A 19,278-nucleotide genomic window follows, 5' to 3' on the forward strand; every position below is an offset into this window, starting at 1 on the left:
TCCCCAGGTAAAATCTTTTAAACATTTTACTGAAATTTTCAAGCCTTTTGTTAGGAAAACATTTATAGCATTGGGGTTAACTGCCTCTACACACAGGGAATGAATTCATACATTAAAAGATAGTTTGATATAAATATCAAATGGCTATGAGTATGAGTTCTGAAGTCAGAATCAGTGAGATTTAGATTTGAATTCCAGATCTAAAATTTATGTTGATCTAGTCATTTAATTTCTCTAAACTTCACTGCATTCACCTTCACAATTAGAATTAATAATACCTGGCTTCTAACTATGTTCAAGTCACAGGGACTACACCTACCCTCCTGCTGGAAACAAATGAAAAAACAGGACAATTACACAGGAAATAAACCTGATTTCTGAAATATAACAATGAATGGTATAAAACTGTGATCCCTGAAGGAAAGGAAAGACATGAAGCAAGACCTTGGTATCCTGGCTTTCTATATACAGGTGGGCACTTTCAAGAGGAAAGAATAAGGAAAGGGAATCTAAAAAGGACATTAATGTTTCACTGAGCTGAGGAGACATACAAGACTGAGGGACTAGGATTGCAGAGTATTGGAGAGGATGGGATTATGAAAAGAAAGTACATAATTGTGTCACATGAGACTGGACATAGAACAATTTTCAGAGCTCAAACAGGGTTACAAGACAGTTGAGTTCCTTTGAGCTTTCAGAAAAGAGATTTTGTAAACATTTGGCCCTTCAGTAGGGGGATGCATATTACTAGTTAACTAGACTTCAACTAAAATCTACTCTATAGCTAGTCTACAGGAGCTTAATAATAAGACATAGAAAGATCAAGCAGACTTACAGTAACGTAACTCCTGTTAATAAAATATAATACTTTAAATAAATAAACCACAACCCAGCACATAGCAATATAACATCCATTCTGTTTATAATTCAATCTAAAATTACCAGATAACCTAAAAAGCATAAAAATGAGAATCATGACTAGGAAAAAAAGAAGTCAACAGAAACAGATTCACAAATTCACAATTATAAAGATGATAGAATTAGCAAGCAAGGGCTTTCATATCATCAATAGGGATCCTGCATAATAGCAGGGGATTACAGCTGAGAGAACCACAGACCTCAGACTCTACACAAGAAAAGAATCTCTAGGGAAACCCAAAGAAAACAAGCGAGACACAAACAAAAACAATAGAGAAAATGTTAGCCTCAGACACCACAGCTGTAGCAAACAAAAGTGGAAAACAGTAAACACACATTAACTCCTTGCTAGATAAACATAAACCTCACACATAAATCTAGTAACCTCAATTCCTTTTAACTGATAAACCTCATCTCTGGATTCACCACCACAATAATAGAAAGCATGTTAATAAGCAGTATGCAGAGACAAAACAAGCATTAGGACCACACTCAAATATGGCAAATATTCTGGGATTACCAGACTAGAAATTTGAAATTACTATGATTAATCTTCTAAGGGCTCTAATGGAAAAAAACAAAACAAAACAACCAGAACATACAAAGACACATGATTAATGTAAGCCGAGATAAGAAATTGTAAGAAATGACCAAAAGGAAATACTAAATTTAAACACCATTGTACAAACGAGAATTCCTTGATAGACTTATCAGTGGAATGAACATGACTGAAGAAAGAATAAGTGAACTAGAAGAAACATCAGTAGACACTTCCCAACCAACATGCAAAGAGAAAAAAAAAAATGAGTAACAAACAAATAAACAAACAAAACCACAAACCCAGAATGTCTGAGAACTGTAGGAAACTGTAAATGGTGCATCAGACGTTTGTTAGAAATACCAGAAAAAGAACAAAGAAAAAAAATAAATAGAAGAAATAGTGGAAGTGATGATGGTTGGGAAGTTTCCAAAATTAATGACAGCTACTACATCATAGAGTCCAGAAGCTCAGAGAACACCAAGCATGATACAAGTGCCAAAAAAAGCTACACATTCAAGAGAAGTGTACTCCACAGGAATAAGGGAGATATTGCCCAATTATGAAAGTATGTATGTGCTGCATTCCACAAACATCTAATGAAAACCAGTCAGGAGTAAGATGGCAGAGGAGTAGCAGAATAGAAATATCATTAGGCGCCAGGAGTTCAGCTAGATAGTTATCAAACCATTCTGAACACCTACAAAATCAACAGGAGGTAGAAGAGAAGAAGATAGAAGAGAAGAAGAGCAATTCTAGGAAGAATTCTAGAAGCAATTCTACCAGAGCAAAGAGTTATCAAACCATTCTGAACACCTACAAACTCAACAGGAGATATAAGAGAAAAGGAGCAACTCTAGGAACAGAAAATCGACCACTTTCTGGAAGGCAGGATGTGCAGAGAAGTGAATCCCAAGCCACGGGAAGAAAGGCTGTGGGAGGAGGGGCTGGCTCCCAGCAAGTGGCGGAGCAGTGGAGGACAATATCAGAACGTTTTGAAGTCTGCTCCACTGAGGGTCATCAATCCAGAGACTAAGAGGGCTGAAGCCCTCACACGGACAGTATGGTCTCAGCACCCACAGGGTCACAGAAAGACTGGGGGTGTCTGAGTGTGGCCATGCTGCCAGGTATTGGAAAGGGGAATCCAGCTACAGAGATAGAAGCAAAGAGTGAGCTCTCAGCTCGGGGTTACCTTAAACTATGATCCAAGGCACAGTCAGGTCATACTCTTTGAGCTAGGATACCACAAGTGGCAGATCTGGAGAGACCCCCTCCTTTCTCCTCCAGGAGGAGTGGCATGGCAGTGTGGGAGAAATCTGCTGGGTTTGGAGACTCTAAATGAGACTGTGCACCAGAGACAGAAATGCTTGGTCACAGGCTGGGGGAGCTCGGAGTGTGGCTGGAGATGCCCACGGGAGGGATTCACTGCTTTTCTCTGAGGGTGCACTGAGGAGTGGGGCCCCGAGCTCTCGGCAACTCCAGGCTGGAGACTGGGAGGCCGCTCTCTTCATTTCCCATCCTACAAAGCTATATGGAAAGCATTCAGGGAACAAAAGCTACTGAGAGTGAACCTGAGCAGATACTTAGCCTGACCCTCGGCAAGGGCAGTGCAATTCTGCCTCAGGCAAAGACATTTGAGTATGACTGCAACAGGCCTCTCCCCCAAAAGATTAGCAAGATTATCCATCCAAGACCAAGTTCACCAGTCAACGGGAACTGCAGAACTCCAAAGCGAGGGGAAAGCAACGCATAGAATTCATGGCTTCCCCCCATGATCCATTAGTCTTGCAAAGTTAAATACATTTTAATTTTATTTTTTTCTTATTCTTTTAACATTTTCTGACTATTTTATCTTAGCAATAACTTTTGTGAAAAAATTATTTAAATTTTCATTGTTATAGTCATATTTTATCCCTTCATTGTATTTAACTTTACTTTTTATAAACATGTAGTTTTTTTTTTTTCCTTTAAAATTCAGGGATACAATTTCTTCTAATGGGTCAAAATATACACTAAATCTAGCACATGTCTTTGTTCCAGTCTCCAGCCTGATCACAAGCTCTCTCTTTTTTTCTTTCCCCCAACTAACTTATCTTATCAATTCCTGTTTTAGAATCTTTTTAAAATTTTTATCTTTACAATCATATTCAATCCCTCATCATGTTTACCTTTATCTATCTATCTATCTATCTATCTATCTATCTAAGTTTTTCTTTCTTTAAAATTCTGGGAGGGGGGGCACCTGGGTGGCTCAGTGGGTTAAGGCCTCTGCCTTCGGCTCGAGTCATGATCCCAGGCTCCTGGGATCGGTCCCCACATCGGGCTCTCTGCTCGGCAGGGAGCCTGCTCTCTCCTCTCTCTCTCTGCCTCCCGGTGATCTCTGTCTGTCAAGTAAATAAATAAAATCTTTAAAAAAAAAAAATTCTGGGAGGTAGTTTCTTCTAAGAGATCACAATATACACAAAATCAAATGGGTGGCTCTTTTCTATTCATCAATGTATTCACTAATGTGTGTGCGCGCGCGCGTGTGTGTGTGTACTTTTTTATTTTTTTATTTTTATTTTTCTCCCTTTCTTCTCCCCTGAGTTTTGGGTCTCTTCTGATTAGGTTAGTGTATATTTTTCTGGGGGCTTTGCCACTTTTTTAGTATTTTAGTCTCTCATTCATATATTGTTATCTGGATAAAATGACAAGCAGAAAAATTCAAAACCAAAAAAAAAAAAATAACAAGAGATAGTATGGATGGCTAGGGACCTAATCAATAGGGACATTGGTAATATGTCAGAACTAGAGTTCAGAATACGATTATCAAGGTGCTAGCTGAGCTCAAAAAAGGCATGAAAGGTATTAGAGAATCCCTTTCTGGAGAAATAAAATCCCTTTCTAGAGAAATAAAATAACTAAAATCTAATCAAGTTGAAATAAAAAAAAAGCTATTAATGAGGTGTAAAAAAAAAATGGAGGCTCCTAGTGCTAGGACAAATGAGGCAGAAGCAAGAATTAGTGATATAGAAGACCAAATTACAGAGAATAAAGAAGCTGAGCAATAGAGGGACAAACAACTACTGGACCACAAGGGGAGAATTTGAGACATAAGTGAGACCATAAGACGAAACAATGTTAGAATAATTGGGATCCCAGAAGAAGAAGAAAAAGAGAGAAGGGGGAAGAAGGTATACTGGAGCAAATTATAGTAGAGAATTTCCCTAATATGGCAAAGGGAAAAATCATTAAAATCCAGGAGGTACAGAGAACACCCCTCAAAATCAATAAAAATAGGTCAAACCCTATCATCTAATAGTAAAACTTAGGAGTCTTAGTGACAAAGAGAAAATCCTAAAGCAGCTCGGGACAAGAAGTTTGCAACATACAATGGTAGAAATATTGGAATGGCAGCAGACTTAACCACAGAGATCTGGCAGGCCAGAAAGAACTGGCATGATATATTCAGAGCATTAAATGAGAAAAATATGCAGCCAAGAATACTACATCCAGCTAGACTGTCACTGAAAATAGAAGGAGAGATAGAAAGCTTTCAGGACAAAAGTTAAAGGAATTTGCAAACACCAAACCAGCCCTACAGGAAATATTGAAAGGGCTCTTCTAAGTAATGAGAAAGCCTAAAAGTAGTAGACCAGAAAGGAATGGAGACAATATACAATAAAGTCAACTTACAGGCAATACAATGGCACTAAATTCACCTCTTTCAATATTTATCCTGAATGTAAATGGGCTAAATTCCCCAATCAAAAGACACAAGGAATCAGAATGGATAATAAAAAATAAGTCCCATCAATATGCTGTCTACAAGAAATAATTTTAGACCCAAAGACACCTCCATATTTAAAGTGAGGGGGTGAAAAATAATTTACCATGCTAATGGTCATCAAAAGAAAGCTGGGGTGGCAATTCTTATATCAGATAAATTAGATTTTAAGCCAAAGACTACACTAAGAGATGAGGAAGGACAACATTTAACACTTAAAGGGTCTGTCCAAAAAGAAGATCTAACAGTTTAAATATTTATGCCCCTAACATGGGAGCAGCCAACTACATAAACCAATTAATAAGAAAATCAAAGAAACACATTGACAATAATACAATAATAGTGGGGACTTTATTACCCCCCTCAATGAAATGGACGGACCATCCAAGCAAAAGATCAACAAGGAAATACAGGCCTTAAATGACACACTGGACCAGATGGATATTGCACCTATATTCAGAACATTTCATCCCAAAGCAACAGAATATACATTCTTCCCTAGTGCATATGGAACATTCTTCAGAATAGATCACATCCTGAATCATAAATCAGGTCTCAACTGGTACCAAAAGATTGGGATCATTCCCTGCATATTTTCAGACCACAAGGCTCTGAAGTTAGAATTCAATCACAAGAGGAAAGTTGGAAAGAACTTAGATACATGGAGACTAAAGAGCATCCTACTAAATAATGAATGGGTCAACCAGGAAATTAAAGAAGAACTGAAAAAATACAAGGAAACAAATGAAAATGAAAACACAACTGTTCAAAATCTGTGGGACACAGCAAAGGCGGTTCTGAGAGGAATATATAGCGGTACAAACCTTTCTCAAGAAACAAGAAAGGTCTCAAGTACACAGACTAACCCTACACCTAAAGGAGCTGGAGAGAGAACAGCAAAGAAAGCCTAAACCCATCAGGAGAAGAGAAATAATAAAGATCAGAGCAGAAATCAATGAAATCGAAACCAAAAGAACAGTAGGACAAATCAATGAAACAGAGCTGGTTCCTTGAAAGAATTAATAAGATTGATAAAGCCCTGGCCAGACTTATCAAAAAGAAAAGAGGAAGGACCCAAATTAATAAAATTACAAATGAAAGAGGAGAGATCACCACCAACACCAAAGAAATACAAACAATTATAAAAAACATATTATGAGCAACTACATTCCCGCAAATTTGACAATCTGGAAGAAATGGATGCTCTCCTAGAGACATATAAACTACCACAACTGAACCAGGAAGAAACAGAAAACGTCATCAGACCCCTAGCCAGTAAGGGGGTTGAGGATATCATCAAAAATCTCCCAAGAAACAAGAGCCCGGGGCAGTCAGCTTCCCAGGGGAATTCTACCAAACATTTAAAGAAGAACTGATACTTTTTCCTCTAAAACTGCTCCAGAAAATAGAAATGGAAAGAAACTTCCAAACTCATTTTGAGGCCAGTATTACCTTGATCCCAAAACCAGACAAAGACTCCATCAAAAAGGAGAATTACAGACCAATACCCATGATGAACAAGGATGCAAAGATTTTCACCAAAATACTAGCCAATAGGATCCAACAGTACATTAAAAGGATTATTCACCATGACCAAGTGGGATTTATTCTCCGGCTACAAGGTTGGTTCAACATCTGCAAATCAATCAATGATTGATTAATTACACATTAATAAAACACATCAATAAATAACACATTAATAAAAGACAGAACAAGAACCACATGATACTCTCAATAGATGCTGAAAAAGCATTTGACAAAGTGCAGCACACTTTCTTGATCAAAACTCTTCAAAGTGTAGGGATAGAGGGTACAACAGAAAATATCATTTTCAATGGGGAAAAACTGAGAGCTTTTCCCCTAAAGTCAGGAACATGGCAGGGATGTCCACTTTCACCACTGCTATCAACATATTCCTCAAAGTTCTAGCCTCAGCAATCAGGCAGTAAAAAGAAATAAAGGGCATCTCAATCGGCAAAGAAGAAGTCAAATTCTCACTCTTTGCAAAAGATATGATACTTTATGTGGTAAACCCCAAAGACTCCACTCCAATACTGCTAGGACTTGACAAGAAATCAGTCAAGTGTCAAGATATAAAATCAATGCACAAAAACCAGTTGCATTTCTATACACCAAGAATAAAATAGAAGAAAGAGAAATTAAGGAGTTGATCCCATTTACAATTGCACCCCAAAACACAAGATACCTAGGAATAAACCTAACCAAAGAGGCAAAGAATCTGTACTAAGAGGACTCATGAAAGAAACTGAGGAAGACACAGAGGAATGGAAAAACATTCCATGCTCATGGATTGGAAGAACAAATATTGTGAAAATGTCTATGCTGCCTAAAGCAAGCCACATATTTATTTATTTATTTTTAAAGCTTTTATTTATTTGACAAAGAGAGAGATCACAAGTAGGCAGAGAGGCAGGTGGAGAGAGAGGGGGAAGCAGGCTTCCCGCCAAGCAGGGATCCCAATGTGGGGCTCGATCCCAGGACCCTGAGATCATGACCTGAGATGAAGGCAGAGGCTTAACCCACTGAGCCACCCAGGTGCCCCGCAAGCCACACATTTAATGCAATCTCTATCAAAGTACCATCAATTTTTTTTTTTCAAAGAAATGGAACAAACAACCTTAAAATTTATATGGAAACAGAAAAGACCCCAAATAGCCAAAGGAATGTTAAAAAAGAAGGCCAAAGTGGTGGCATAACAATTCCAGACTTAAGTTCTATTACAAAGCTGTCATCATCAAGACAGTATGGTACTGGCACAAAAAGAGACACATAGATCAATGCAACAGAACAGAGAGCCCAGAAATGGACCCTCAACTCTATGGCCAACTAATCTTCGACAAAGCAGGAAAGAATGGCCAATGGAAAACAGTCTCTTCAACAAATGGTGTTGGGAAATTGGACAGCCACATGCAGAAGAATGAAACTGGACCATTTCATTTCCTTACTCCACACACAGAAATTGACTCAAAATGGATGGAAGACCTCAACGTGAGACAGGAATCTGTAAGAATCCTTGAGGAGAACACAGGCAGCAACCTCTTCAACCTCAGCTGCAGCAACTTCTTCTTAGAAATATCGCCAAAAGTAAGTTCCTTGCTTTTTTTATTTTTCTTTGCAAGGTCAAAAATGAACTACTGGGACTTCATCAAGATCAAAAGCTTTTGCACAGTAAAGGAAACAGTCAACAGAACCAAATGACAACTGACAGAATGGGAGAAGATATTTGCAAATGACACACCAGAAAAAGGGTTAGTATTCAATATCTATAAAGAACTTACCAAACTCAGGACCCAAAGATCAAATAATCCAGTCAAGAAATGGGCAGAAGACGTGAACAGACATTTCTGCAAAGAAGACATCCAGATGACCAAGAGACACATGAAAAAGTGCTCAATATCACTCAGTATCAGGGAAATACAAATCAAAACCACAATGAGATACCATCTCAAACCAGTCAGAATGGCTAAAGTTAACCAGTCAGGAAATGACAGATGTTTGCAAGGATGCAGAAGAAGGGGAACCCTCCTACACTGTTGGTGGGAATGCAAGCTGGTACAGCCACTCTGGAAACAGCAAGGAGGTTCCTCAAAAAGTTGAAAACAGAGCTATGCTAAGACCCAGCATTCACACTACTGGGTATTTACCCTAAAGATACAAATGTAGTGATCCGAAGGGGCACAAGCCCCTGAGTGTTTATAACAGCAATGTCCACAATAGCCAAACTATGGAAAGAACCTAGATGTCCATCAACAGATGAATGGATAAAGAAGAGGTGGTATATATATATACAAGGGAACACTATGGAGCCACCAAAAGAAATGAAATCTTGCCATTTGCAACAATGTGGATGGAACTAAAGGGTATTATGCTGAGTGAAATTAGTCAATCAGAGAAAGATAATTATCATATGATCTTTCTGATATGAGGAATTTGAGAGGCAGGGCAGGGGGTTTGGGGGTCGGGAAAGAAAAAAAAAACAAGATGGGATTGGGAGGGAGACAAACTATAAGAAACTCTTAATTTCACAAACTGAGGGCTGCTGGGGGATAGGGGTAGGGAGAGGGTGGTTAGGTTATGGACACTGGGGAGGGTATGTGCTGTGGTGAGTGCTATGAAGTGTGTAAGCCTGATGATTCACAAACCTGTACCCCTGGGGCAAATAATACACTATATGTTAATAAAAATAATTTTTTTTAAAAAAGGAGATATTTGGTAAGAGGAAGTGGGGGAGGAGGAGGAGGAGGAGGAGGAAAGAAAAGAAAAGAGAAAAGAAAACCAGTCCATATTTTAGGAACTGTCTTAGGTCCTGAAAATGAAAAAAATTAAGAATAGCATATAGCATTGATCTGTCTTTTTTTTTCTCCCTTACATTCACCTATTCACCTACTATTTCCTTTTACCCTCCTTCTCTTTTTCCTTCCCTTTCTCTATTTATTTCTCTTATCAAAACATATAAAACCCTTGCTTAATGAAGATATAGTTTCTAACATAAAAAGTATTCATCAGTTATTTAACAAAAGTATTTAAAAACATTGCTAATAAGAAGGAGAACTTTGACTTCATTCCTCCTCAAATTAGTTTTGCTCAGCTTTGTGTTTATTGAACATATTATAAAGAAGTGTGGCACCTCAGAAAGTGAACTAGAAGATTTAAATTGATTTGTACAAAGTAAATCCCACATTTGGGGGGAAAAAAACCCCAACAAGCCCAAATACAGCATGGCAATATATTCATGAAGAGATGTCAGAGAACATGATCCATAATTATCTTTCAGAAGAGTTTATAAAAACACTGTAGAGGAGAAGGGAGTTGGGGGAAACTGGAGGGGGAGACAAACCATGAGAGACTGTGGACTCTGAAAAATAATCTGAGGGTTTTGGAGGGGCAGGGGATGGGAGGTTGTGTGAGCTTGGTGGTGGGTATTATGGAGGCCACGTATTGCATGGAGCACTGGGTGTGGTGCATAAACAATGAATTCTGGAACACTGAAAAGAAATTTAAAAAATAAAAATTTTTTAAAAAGAAAAAAAACACTTTAATAGAGTTTATAAGAACACTGCAAATAACAGGTTTATAATTTATAAAGCAAGTGGTTTGATTTTTAACATGTTCAGATTGTTATTTTATGCCAAGCATATAATGTATTGTGGAAAGAATGTGTTGTTTTCTTTGTTTACTAATTGTGCAAATTTTAAAAAGTTGGTATAGTATTTGGTAAATATATTTTATAATGAACTACAAAAGCATTTTCAGTATGTTTGCAGTGTTTCAATTGCCATGCAATTTGTTCTCTGAAAACCACTGGCAAGCATATATAAAAACTCTGTTAGTAGCTCACTAACGTATAATGTTTTCCAAATGTATACAAAACATTTTCACATACATTTTGTCCATCTGAAGAAATGAGAAATGTAGCTCCACTGGAATTACACAGAATATGTGTTTCTTATCCAACGTATTTTAACACTATCACTTCGACCAAGTGGATGCTTTGGACTTTCCATTTTTAACACCAAGGAATTTCAATCCCATGTTAGTGACTTAATTTAATAAAAATAATCTCAACATTGATTTTATCACATAAAATCTTATGGATTATATTCCATTAAATCAGTTATTTCCTTGGCAATTTTTAATGAAGTAATTCTCATCATTTTCCATTTTTATTCATTTTATTTCATGTATAGCAATGGACATACCATGTGATTTAACACAGTAAGAGAGTTTGTTTGTTTGTTTTTAACTATTATTTTTTCAACTTTAATTTTCCTTAGTCAATTATCACGAGTAAAATTATATCAGAAGCTTAGGTATTCCCACATGTTTTTAACATAATAAATTTTACCATATGCAGTTTGACCACTTGCCATGTTTTAATGTCCTGATTGTTTTCACACCATGAGGTTATTAAAGAGAGGATTTCATTTATTTCTATATCATTCCATTTGAGAATTTTCAACAATTTACCTCATATATTCTAAGGTTTTGATTCCCCGTTTGGATTATTAATCTACTCCTTCCATCTACGTCTAGTGAATTCTTATCGCAGTTCATAACAGTTCAAGAGTGAAGTTGTATGGTGAAGTGGGAAGGTCAACATTTCCTGACTCTACCTTTTTCCTTTCCTCCACTCCTCCATCTCATAGCAAACTGAGCCAAAAATGGAGTGTGGATCTTAAGCAACATTTTGAGTGGCATATCCCTCTAAAAAATGCAGGCCAAATGGGGCACCTGGGTGGCTCAGTGGGTTAAGCCTCTGCCTTTGGCTCAGGTCATGATCTCAGGATCCCGGGATCAAGTCCCACATTGGGCTCTCTGCTCAGTGGGGAGCCTCCTTCTCCCTCTCTCTCTCTGCCTGCCTCTCTGCCTACTTGTGATCTCTGTTTGTCAAATAAATAAATAAAATCCTTAAAAAAGTCCAGACCAAGTTATAACTTATCACCCATCTGTTTTTTGTTTTTTTGTTTTTAGGAATTTGTTTATTTATTTGACAGACAGAGGGATCACAAGTAGGCAGAGAGGCAGGCAGAGAGAGAGGTGGGGAAGCAGGCTCCCTGCTAAGCAGAGAGCCCAATGCGGGGCTTGATCCCAGGACCTTGAGATCATGACCTGAGCTGAAGGCAGAGGCTTTAACCCACTGAGCCACCCAGGCGCCCCCACCCATCTGTTTTGATGCATGGCATGTGTGTGTGGGTACAGGTATGGGTGTGTGTGGTAAGAGGGGACGAGACAGAGAGTAAGCGAGCAAAGGACAAAACAAGGGAAGGAAAGGTGGCAAAGATTTATACTTTGTTGGTTCAGATGAAGGACATATATAATCGACATAATTGTCCAGTTATTACTCTTTCAACATTTCTGTAGGTTTGAATTTTTAAGGAAAAAAAAAAAAGTAAACATAAATAAAATTAGGAAATCCGATATGTGAGCAATTCAAAGCCTACTGATCAACTAAGTTTTCTTCTTGTCTGCTCCTCTTTTCGACTCCACAACTGACCCTCTTTGCTGCTCTCTCTTATACTGCCATCCGTATGAGACAGAGAAAAAAGGAATGAACTGCAGAGCTGAGAATTGTAGACCCTCTGAGGTACCTCTTTCTAGTCCCATCAATCCCACTAACTCAAACACCGGTTAGACAAAAAGATAACAGAATTTGTATTTTGGGTTCAAATAATTCAGCGTTCATTGCCTAAATGCAAAGCTTAGTGCTAAATGTTTTTTATGTGTATTATCCACCCCATACTTCCAAATAAACATAAAAGGCAGAGATCATTATAACACCTTTTGGATGAGTATATGGAAATTCATAGAGGTTAAGAAGTATGTTTGCTAACAGACAACTCTTCAGAATATTGTGAATTGACTCTGTCTTCACTGGTTTCACAAGCAGTTAGCTTAATCATTTATTTAAAAGTTTCTAAGTTCAGAACTTAAAATCAGGTGGGACTAGGTTTGACTTGCCCTTGCATTCTCAACAAGAGCTTGAAATTGAACAGGTTACTTATTCAGTCTGAGCCTCAGTATTCTCATATATAATGAAAATATGATATACCCTGAATAATTATGAGGATTATACGTAGATAGAATATATACATAAAATCTAACTTCTTACTTATAAATGTTTAACAAATGGAATTTATTTACATAAGACTCTTGAGAACCAGGCTCAATAGTTTTCAAAGTTATTTATCATGTAAGAGTATATTTTAAATTACAGGAATCCATATTTCCTGATGCCAAATATGATAGAATCAGCTATAAATATTCTTTTCAGATGCTATCTTTCATTGGTCTTTTTAAGTAAATTGTCTAGTTCTCAGAGTATTTTGCTGACATTTTATGTTTTTTTTACAAACTTTAATTTCAGAGAAAGCTTGAAAATGGTGAAAGTTCATCATATCTTAAAAGGCTGTGACAGGAAGTCCCCATTTGTCACTTTCTTAAGCATGATTTAATCAGTAATTACTTATTGGACAAACACTATAGGACCAATACTGTATGAAAATAAAATACAGCCTCTTAAAAACCTGAAAAATGAGTAACGTGAGAAATGTAATTTAAAGAACTACAAAATTTCATGTATACAAAGGAACTTAAAGAGATTTCGTAACCAGCATTGTTTGGATGCTCAGTCTGTCTGAAAAAGGGACAAGTTAGGGAGAGATAGGTAGGGAGCTATGTGATCACGTTTGTAGAAATCCCTAAAATGCGTAGGTGTGAGGAACAAGAGATAAGGGAACGTACCATACCACCCTGCCCTAAGGGTGGGGACGGGGTGGGAGGGGCGGCTTTTTTAATGACATTCACCTGTGTCCAACAAAGAATAAACAGACCCTAAAAAGAAGTAAGCCATTAAAGATGTTATCGCTAGTCCTGCTTACACAAAAATGCAGTCAGTATTAAAAAGATTTACGTTCCCTGGTTAACTTTCAATAAAAGAGCAAGCTTCAAAGCCCTCAGCACAATGCTACTGTGACCCTCCTCACTCCTGGGCGCTTTCTTCCCCCTCTGTATCCTTGCTTAATAAAATTCTGTTGCTCCACTCACTTTTCTTTGTCCGTGAGACTCATTCTTTGACTCTGTGAGACAAGAACCTAGCTCTCCCACTTCATATTTACTTAATAACAAAATGGGAACTTTTCAAAATGTTTTTCACGTCTTGGAACGCAAATTACTTTTCCTAAATGTGATGACCACTCTGGGAAGAGACTCTGTATTTATAAGTAAACCCTCAAATTTGATAGGGTCGAGTTGCTTACTATTCAAAATATGTTTTATAGGAATGAAGAATCATCATTACCTGGAGGCATGTTAGAAATGGAGAAATCGAGCCTCACCTCAGACCTCCAGAATCCCAATTTAACAATGTCCCCAGGTAATTCATATGCACGCAGTTTAAAAACACACATCTAGTCTATCTATGTCTTCGTTACTTGAGTACTAGTATTTAGAGGCATAAAAATGAAGTCTGAATATAGCCCAAAGGCTAAGAGATGTCTGCATATTCTATGCAAAATTGCAAATATTTGGCTGGCTTCAAAGCATTCCAAACCCAAGGGCTGATAAACACTTATCTGAGTAAAACATAGTGCCTCCACTTCCAGGGCAGGTTTTGCTCAATTCTAATGATTCACTATGAACAATGGCCTTTAATTAGTTTTATTTTGGAAATCTGCAGTGCAGATTTTTTCATTTGTGAGAACTGCTGATTAATTAAGCAAGAGGACACTCCAGGCAATATATTTCTGGATGTAGGATGAGATGGAGTGAAGGATATGTTGGAGATTTCGTGACTTGTTCACCATCTTATACAAGTACATATATTCCTCAGCAAGATGCTGCCCAAATGGGACTCGTTATGCTCAAACTAGAGGAAACATCAGCACATTTAGGGGAGAACTGCAGGTCCAATCATTTTCAGAGTATTAGGCATGTTTGTTTAAATTCCAATCAGAAAGCTTCACTTTTGCCCAGCATTTGAAATCTATTTGGTAATTTACCTTACAGCAATGTTTGAATAACAAAAAGGTTTAAAAAAAATTAAGCAACCAGAAACAAAACAAAACCAAACAAAACAAAAAACCTTACTTTCCAAGGGCAAAGCATTCCAGTTTTACAGATGAATCCTTTGCAGCTTGTATAGTTTCAGGAAAACGCACTTCAATCTTTGGTTCATATTCCCCCATCACACCTGTTAAATATCAAAAGAGCTAGCAGCATTTCTGGAGAATAGAAGTTTTCTGTGAAGTAAATGCTTCATTAACCAAAAACTGATTATTTTGTACTTCAATTAACAACATTTTCATAGACTTAAATGAGTGATAGAGGGCAAAGAAACTACATGATGCTACTTAAGGAATTAGTTGATTTTCTTCTTGCTTAAAAAAGCAATATCTAAGATATATCGGAGTGTCAGAATAGAGGCATCCCAAATTTCCCTATATTCCACATTAGAATCTTACAAAGAATTTGTCTTCCAATTAAGAAATGAATGCACCTAGATTCTAAAATGTTTCTGAATTATCAAGAACATTTCTTCTCTAGAGATACCCAGATCTATTACGCCTTCATGGAACTCACTGGGGCAGATCTGTTCAGGGATAAGGAAATTTTCATTAACACTGTAGGAGGTCTCTTAATAGAAAATAACAGTATTTCTGCAACAAAATCTATAAATTAATAAAAATAATTGAGATAAAGACATAAATGTTCTCATGTCAGTTCACTAAGGATTCACTGCTAAATGAGTTTGCTGTTCACTTATAAAGAAGCATTTGTTTTTATAGTTTTAAATTTTTTAACAAGGAATTGTGGATATGGGCTAAGAATAAGACAATAGTCTAATGTATATAAATATGTTACCTACCAGAGGTGTAACAGAAATATATCCCTAGGCTATCCTCATTAACTTAATTAATGAAATAAGTGGCAAATCAAGATTACTCAAAAAACTGATTTTTTTTTTTAACTTATAAACCAAATGTCAGAGTAATCCATTCCAAAGGTAAATGATTTACTGGTGGCCAGTACAACTGCACAGAAGATAAAATTTACAAAATATGTATCAAATAAAAATATTTGATTTTTAAGACCTGATCATTCTAAACATTCAAAGAAGCTATGGTTGAGGTTGTACAGAGTACTAGTTCAGCGGACTAGTTAAATTTTCTATATCCTATTTTCTTGACATCTGATTTTTCTTTCTAAAAGTGTCTACTTTTAGAAGAGGTTTGACATTTTCTTATATTAATACTATTAACATTAATATAGTATAATTCTTCTGATCTGTTTTTACTGTGTATGCACTAAAGATAATAGAGGGGATAGAAGAATGAAGGACTTAAGAAGGGGAGAAGTAGAAACTAAAAGTAGACCAGGAAAAGCAAAAATATGGTAGAATTTCTATGCATATTATTGGCTTATGAGCACTTTCTTTCATGAACACAGTACTACTCACTGGAGGAGAGAAATTGGATTTATGAATAAATCTAGTGGTTGCTGAATTCTGAATTAAGACTATACAAGTATATTTGGGTGGTTAGTGATTATAAAAGCTCTGTCATAAAAACTCCCTGTATGGAGCTAGTTCCATAATTCTGTTAGCCATCATTAGCATTATGTTCTTGCTCTCAAAATCCTCAGAGAGAAGAAAACTCTATGAGGTACTACATTTCTAGTCCAGATCTGATCATAAAATGCATCAACAGGTTTTCTATCTTTACATTTACCACTGTGAATATTTAATTAAAGAATCGACTAGAGGATTATTCTACTTCGATGACTTCCCTAGGTTTTCTAGTTCTCTAAATCTTGTGCCAGCTATGTCTTGACTAAACTATAAAACTCATCAGAGACCAATTTGAATTATGTTCCTTGGAGGAATATAATTAGCATGAATAGTGTTTCATTCCTCTTTGGAATGCTTATAATTAATGTTTGCTTGCTTTGCTTTCCTTGAATGTGAATTTTTTCCCCCATTTTGCCAGCCAGGTAAATAAAGGGTGAACAAAAAAGACAACTAAGGAAAAGAAAGAGGCATTAAAGAAAGGCTGCATCATATGCTCATTGAAAACAATATTACTCCTTTAAGAAGTTTGGCAGCACCCACACGTGCACACACACACGCCTATTCCCTCAAACAAACTTTTTTATATAAAATGATCCTTAAGCAAGGAAAGAATCGGTTCCAATGCCAGTGAAGAAATGGCAATATACCCAGAGTCATATAAACTATACCATGTGAGTGAATTATAGAATTTTCTATTATATTTTTTTACAGTATCTGATTTCCATCATATTTGTAAATTGAACCTCAACTCATTGATGATGTGGCTCCTCTGAACCAGAGGGAAGCTGAAAGCTCAATAGATGTCCCCAGGCCTCAGAAGTGAAAGTATATTCCCAAGATAGCTCATCATCTTACCATCAGTGCGCTGCACTAATGGAGTGGGCGGTCCTTGAACACTTCTCTGTGCTTCTTTGTTAGTTATGAAGCAAGTGTAGTTGCCCACATCTGATGGTTCCACTTTGGCAATGTATAAGTTTCCTGTCTCTTGGGATACAAACCGCCTGTTGTCCTCTTGAACATATAAGGGGTTATCATTGAAGGTCCATGCATAAGATAAGTCTGGGAAACAGAAAAAAATAAGCATTATCCTTACTGTATTCATTCTTATCTGGAAGTTCTGTGCCCTCTTCTCCATAATTAGAATAAAATTGTGCCCCAGTTGATGCCTGCTGTCCTAGTATAATTGTAATATTCCCTTATATTCAAATTTGGATGATACATGACATAGTCATTCTGCCCATCACTGGCTTTGTGTATTTAGGGGTGCAATGAGGGCATGCCAAGAGAATAAGTGGATGAATGTATTAAGAACAGCTGTAACATATATAAAATATCACGGGGTTAAAATACACATGTATTTCTCCAGTAATGCTCACATTAAAACAGGTCTCTCAATATGCAGTCCAAAGGATGTCCATACTAAACTGTTTTGTGTCTGATTTCTTTTAACATGGATTTTTTTAATGTTCACCTATGTTGTGTGGCTATCAGGTACTTCTTTGCTTTTTATTGCTGGTAATATTCCATTTTATAAATATACCACAATTTGTTCAGCCACTTTCTTGTTGATGAGCATTTTGATCGTTTCCAGCTTGGGACCATTAGTGGTATTAGTGGAAATGACTATCTGTTGACATTTTCATTTCTCTTGGATAAGGCCCTAGGAGTGAGAAATAAGGTAGACAGATGTATGTTTAACTTTATAAAAAACCACAAAAGAATTTTTCATAGTTGTTGTACCTGCTGACCTCTCTACGAGAAATATATGAGAGTTATAGTTATTCCATATTTTGTACAAATAACATGTCAATTTAAAAAAAATTTAGCCAGAAATTTTCAACCAAAGACAAACATTCTTGTGGATTAAGGTTTTTAAGTGTGGTACTATCTGAAGAATAAGAAATTGTATGTATCATGGAAACAAGGTAGAACTGAACTTACTTCTAGGGAAATGGAAGACTATAACTGGGTCTCCTGGGACTCCAAAGTAAGTGAAATGCACAGAGGCTGGGGGTGAAGAAGGGAAATACACAGGTGGAAAACACCTTCACGTACAGATGAACTCAGAAATCACATAGTAGGAAATCACAGCTCATAGAAGAACAGTCGAAGCAACTAGGGGCCCCTAATTCAGGCAGAGGCTATGGGTCATATTTGTCATCTGCACTTTAATTAAAAATGGGTGCAGAATAAAGATATGATAGACCCAAAAATGACTAATTATTTCTGATACATCCTAGCAATCTACCCCAGGTGGAAGCAGACTCTCAGAAACATTTTTCACTAACTCTACAGTATTTAAATTCGCTAAAGGATGAGGAGGCAATACAGATCAATAGCTATTCTGACCTTAAATTTGATCTATATACAAAAACTAATGAGGAAGTGGGAGTGGGGGGATGTTGCCATCTTTATCATCTCTTTCACACAGGGAAAAATAAAGCACTGACAGTACACTTAGTGAACAGATTTTAGAAAGCGCAAAAGGAGAGAAGGAAGGGAAGAGGGAGAAAGAAAAAAGTGAGTCTACAAACAGACCATTAATAGTGCTGAGGAGCTCAAGTATTACATTCTAACAACAATTCATAAGTTATTTTAGTGAAAATGAATTCACCTATATTGACAGAACTCTGATATAATTCTCAGGAAAGAAGAAAATAGGAGAGGATGATATGTCAGAGAACAATCAACAAAAATGCCACTTATATGTAGAATGTGAAAATGTACAAAGTGGCATTAAACCTATAAAAGTAGTGTTCAGTTAGAAAAAAAACCAAGATGTATGGTCATGTGAAAAGCATGCTGCAAATCAAGGTGGTTAATGCTGTGTATATGTATGTATATGTATGTGTGTGTACGCATCTGTGTGTCTTTATACAAATTATTAAATTTAACAACCTAGGAACGTATATAGAGGTTTTCTTAGGATGAGGGGAAAAATTTTTATTCTCTACATAGTGTATTTCTGTC

General features: G+C 36.8%; 1 protein-coding gene across 1 annotated transcript in view; it reads right to left on the reverse strand.

Annotated features, from left to right (window-relative positions):
- Positions 1-19,278, reverse strand: part of LOC122909261 (contactin-6) — a 296,144-nt gene that overhangs the window by 90,651 nt on the left and 186,215 nt on the right. The window contains exons 6-7 of the mRNA XM_044253137.1: positions 17,164-17,367; positions 14,829-14,931 (exon numbers count right to left, since the gene is read on the reverse strand). Coding sequence (XP_044109072.1) covers positions 14,829-14,931; positions 17,164-17,367 — 307 coding nt within the window. The remainder of the gene's footprint in view (positions 1-14,828; positions 14,932-17,163; positions 17,368-19,278) is intronic.

The sequence above is a fragment of the Neovison vison genome, chromosome 6 (assembly GCF_020171115.1).
Source record: "Neovison vison isolate M4711 chromosome 6, ASM_NN_V1, whole genome shotgun sequence".
In the NCBI taxonomy this organism is placed as follows: Eukaryota; Metazoa; Chordata; class Mammalia; order Carnivora; family Mustelidae; genus Neogale; species Neogale vison.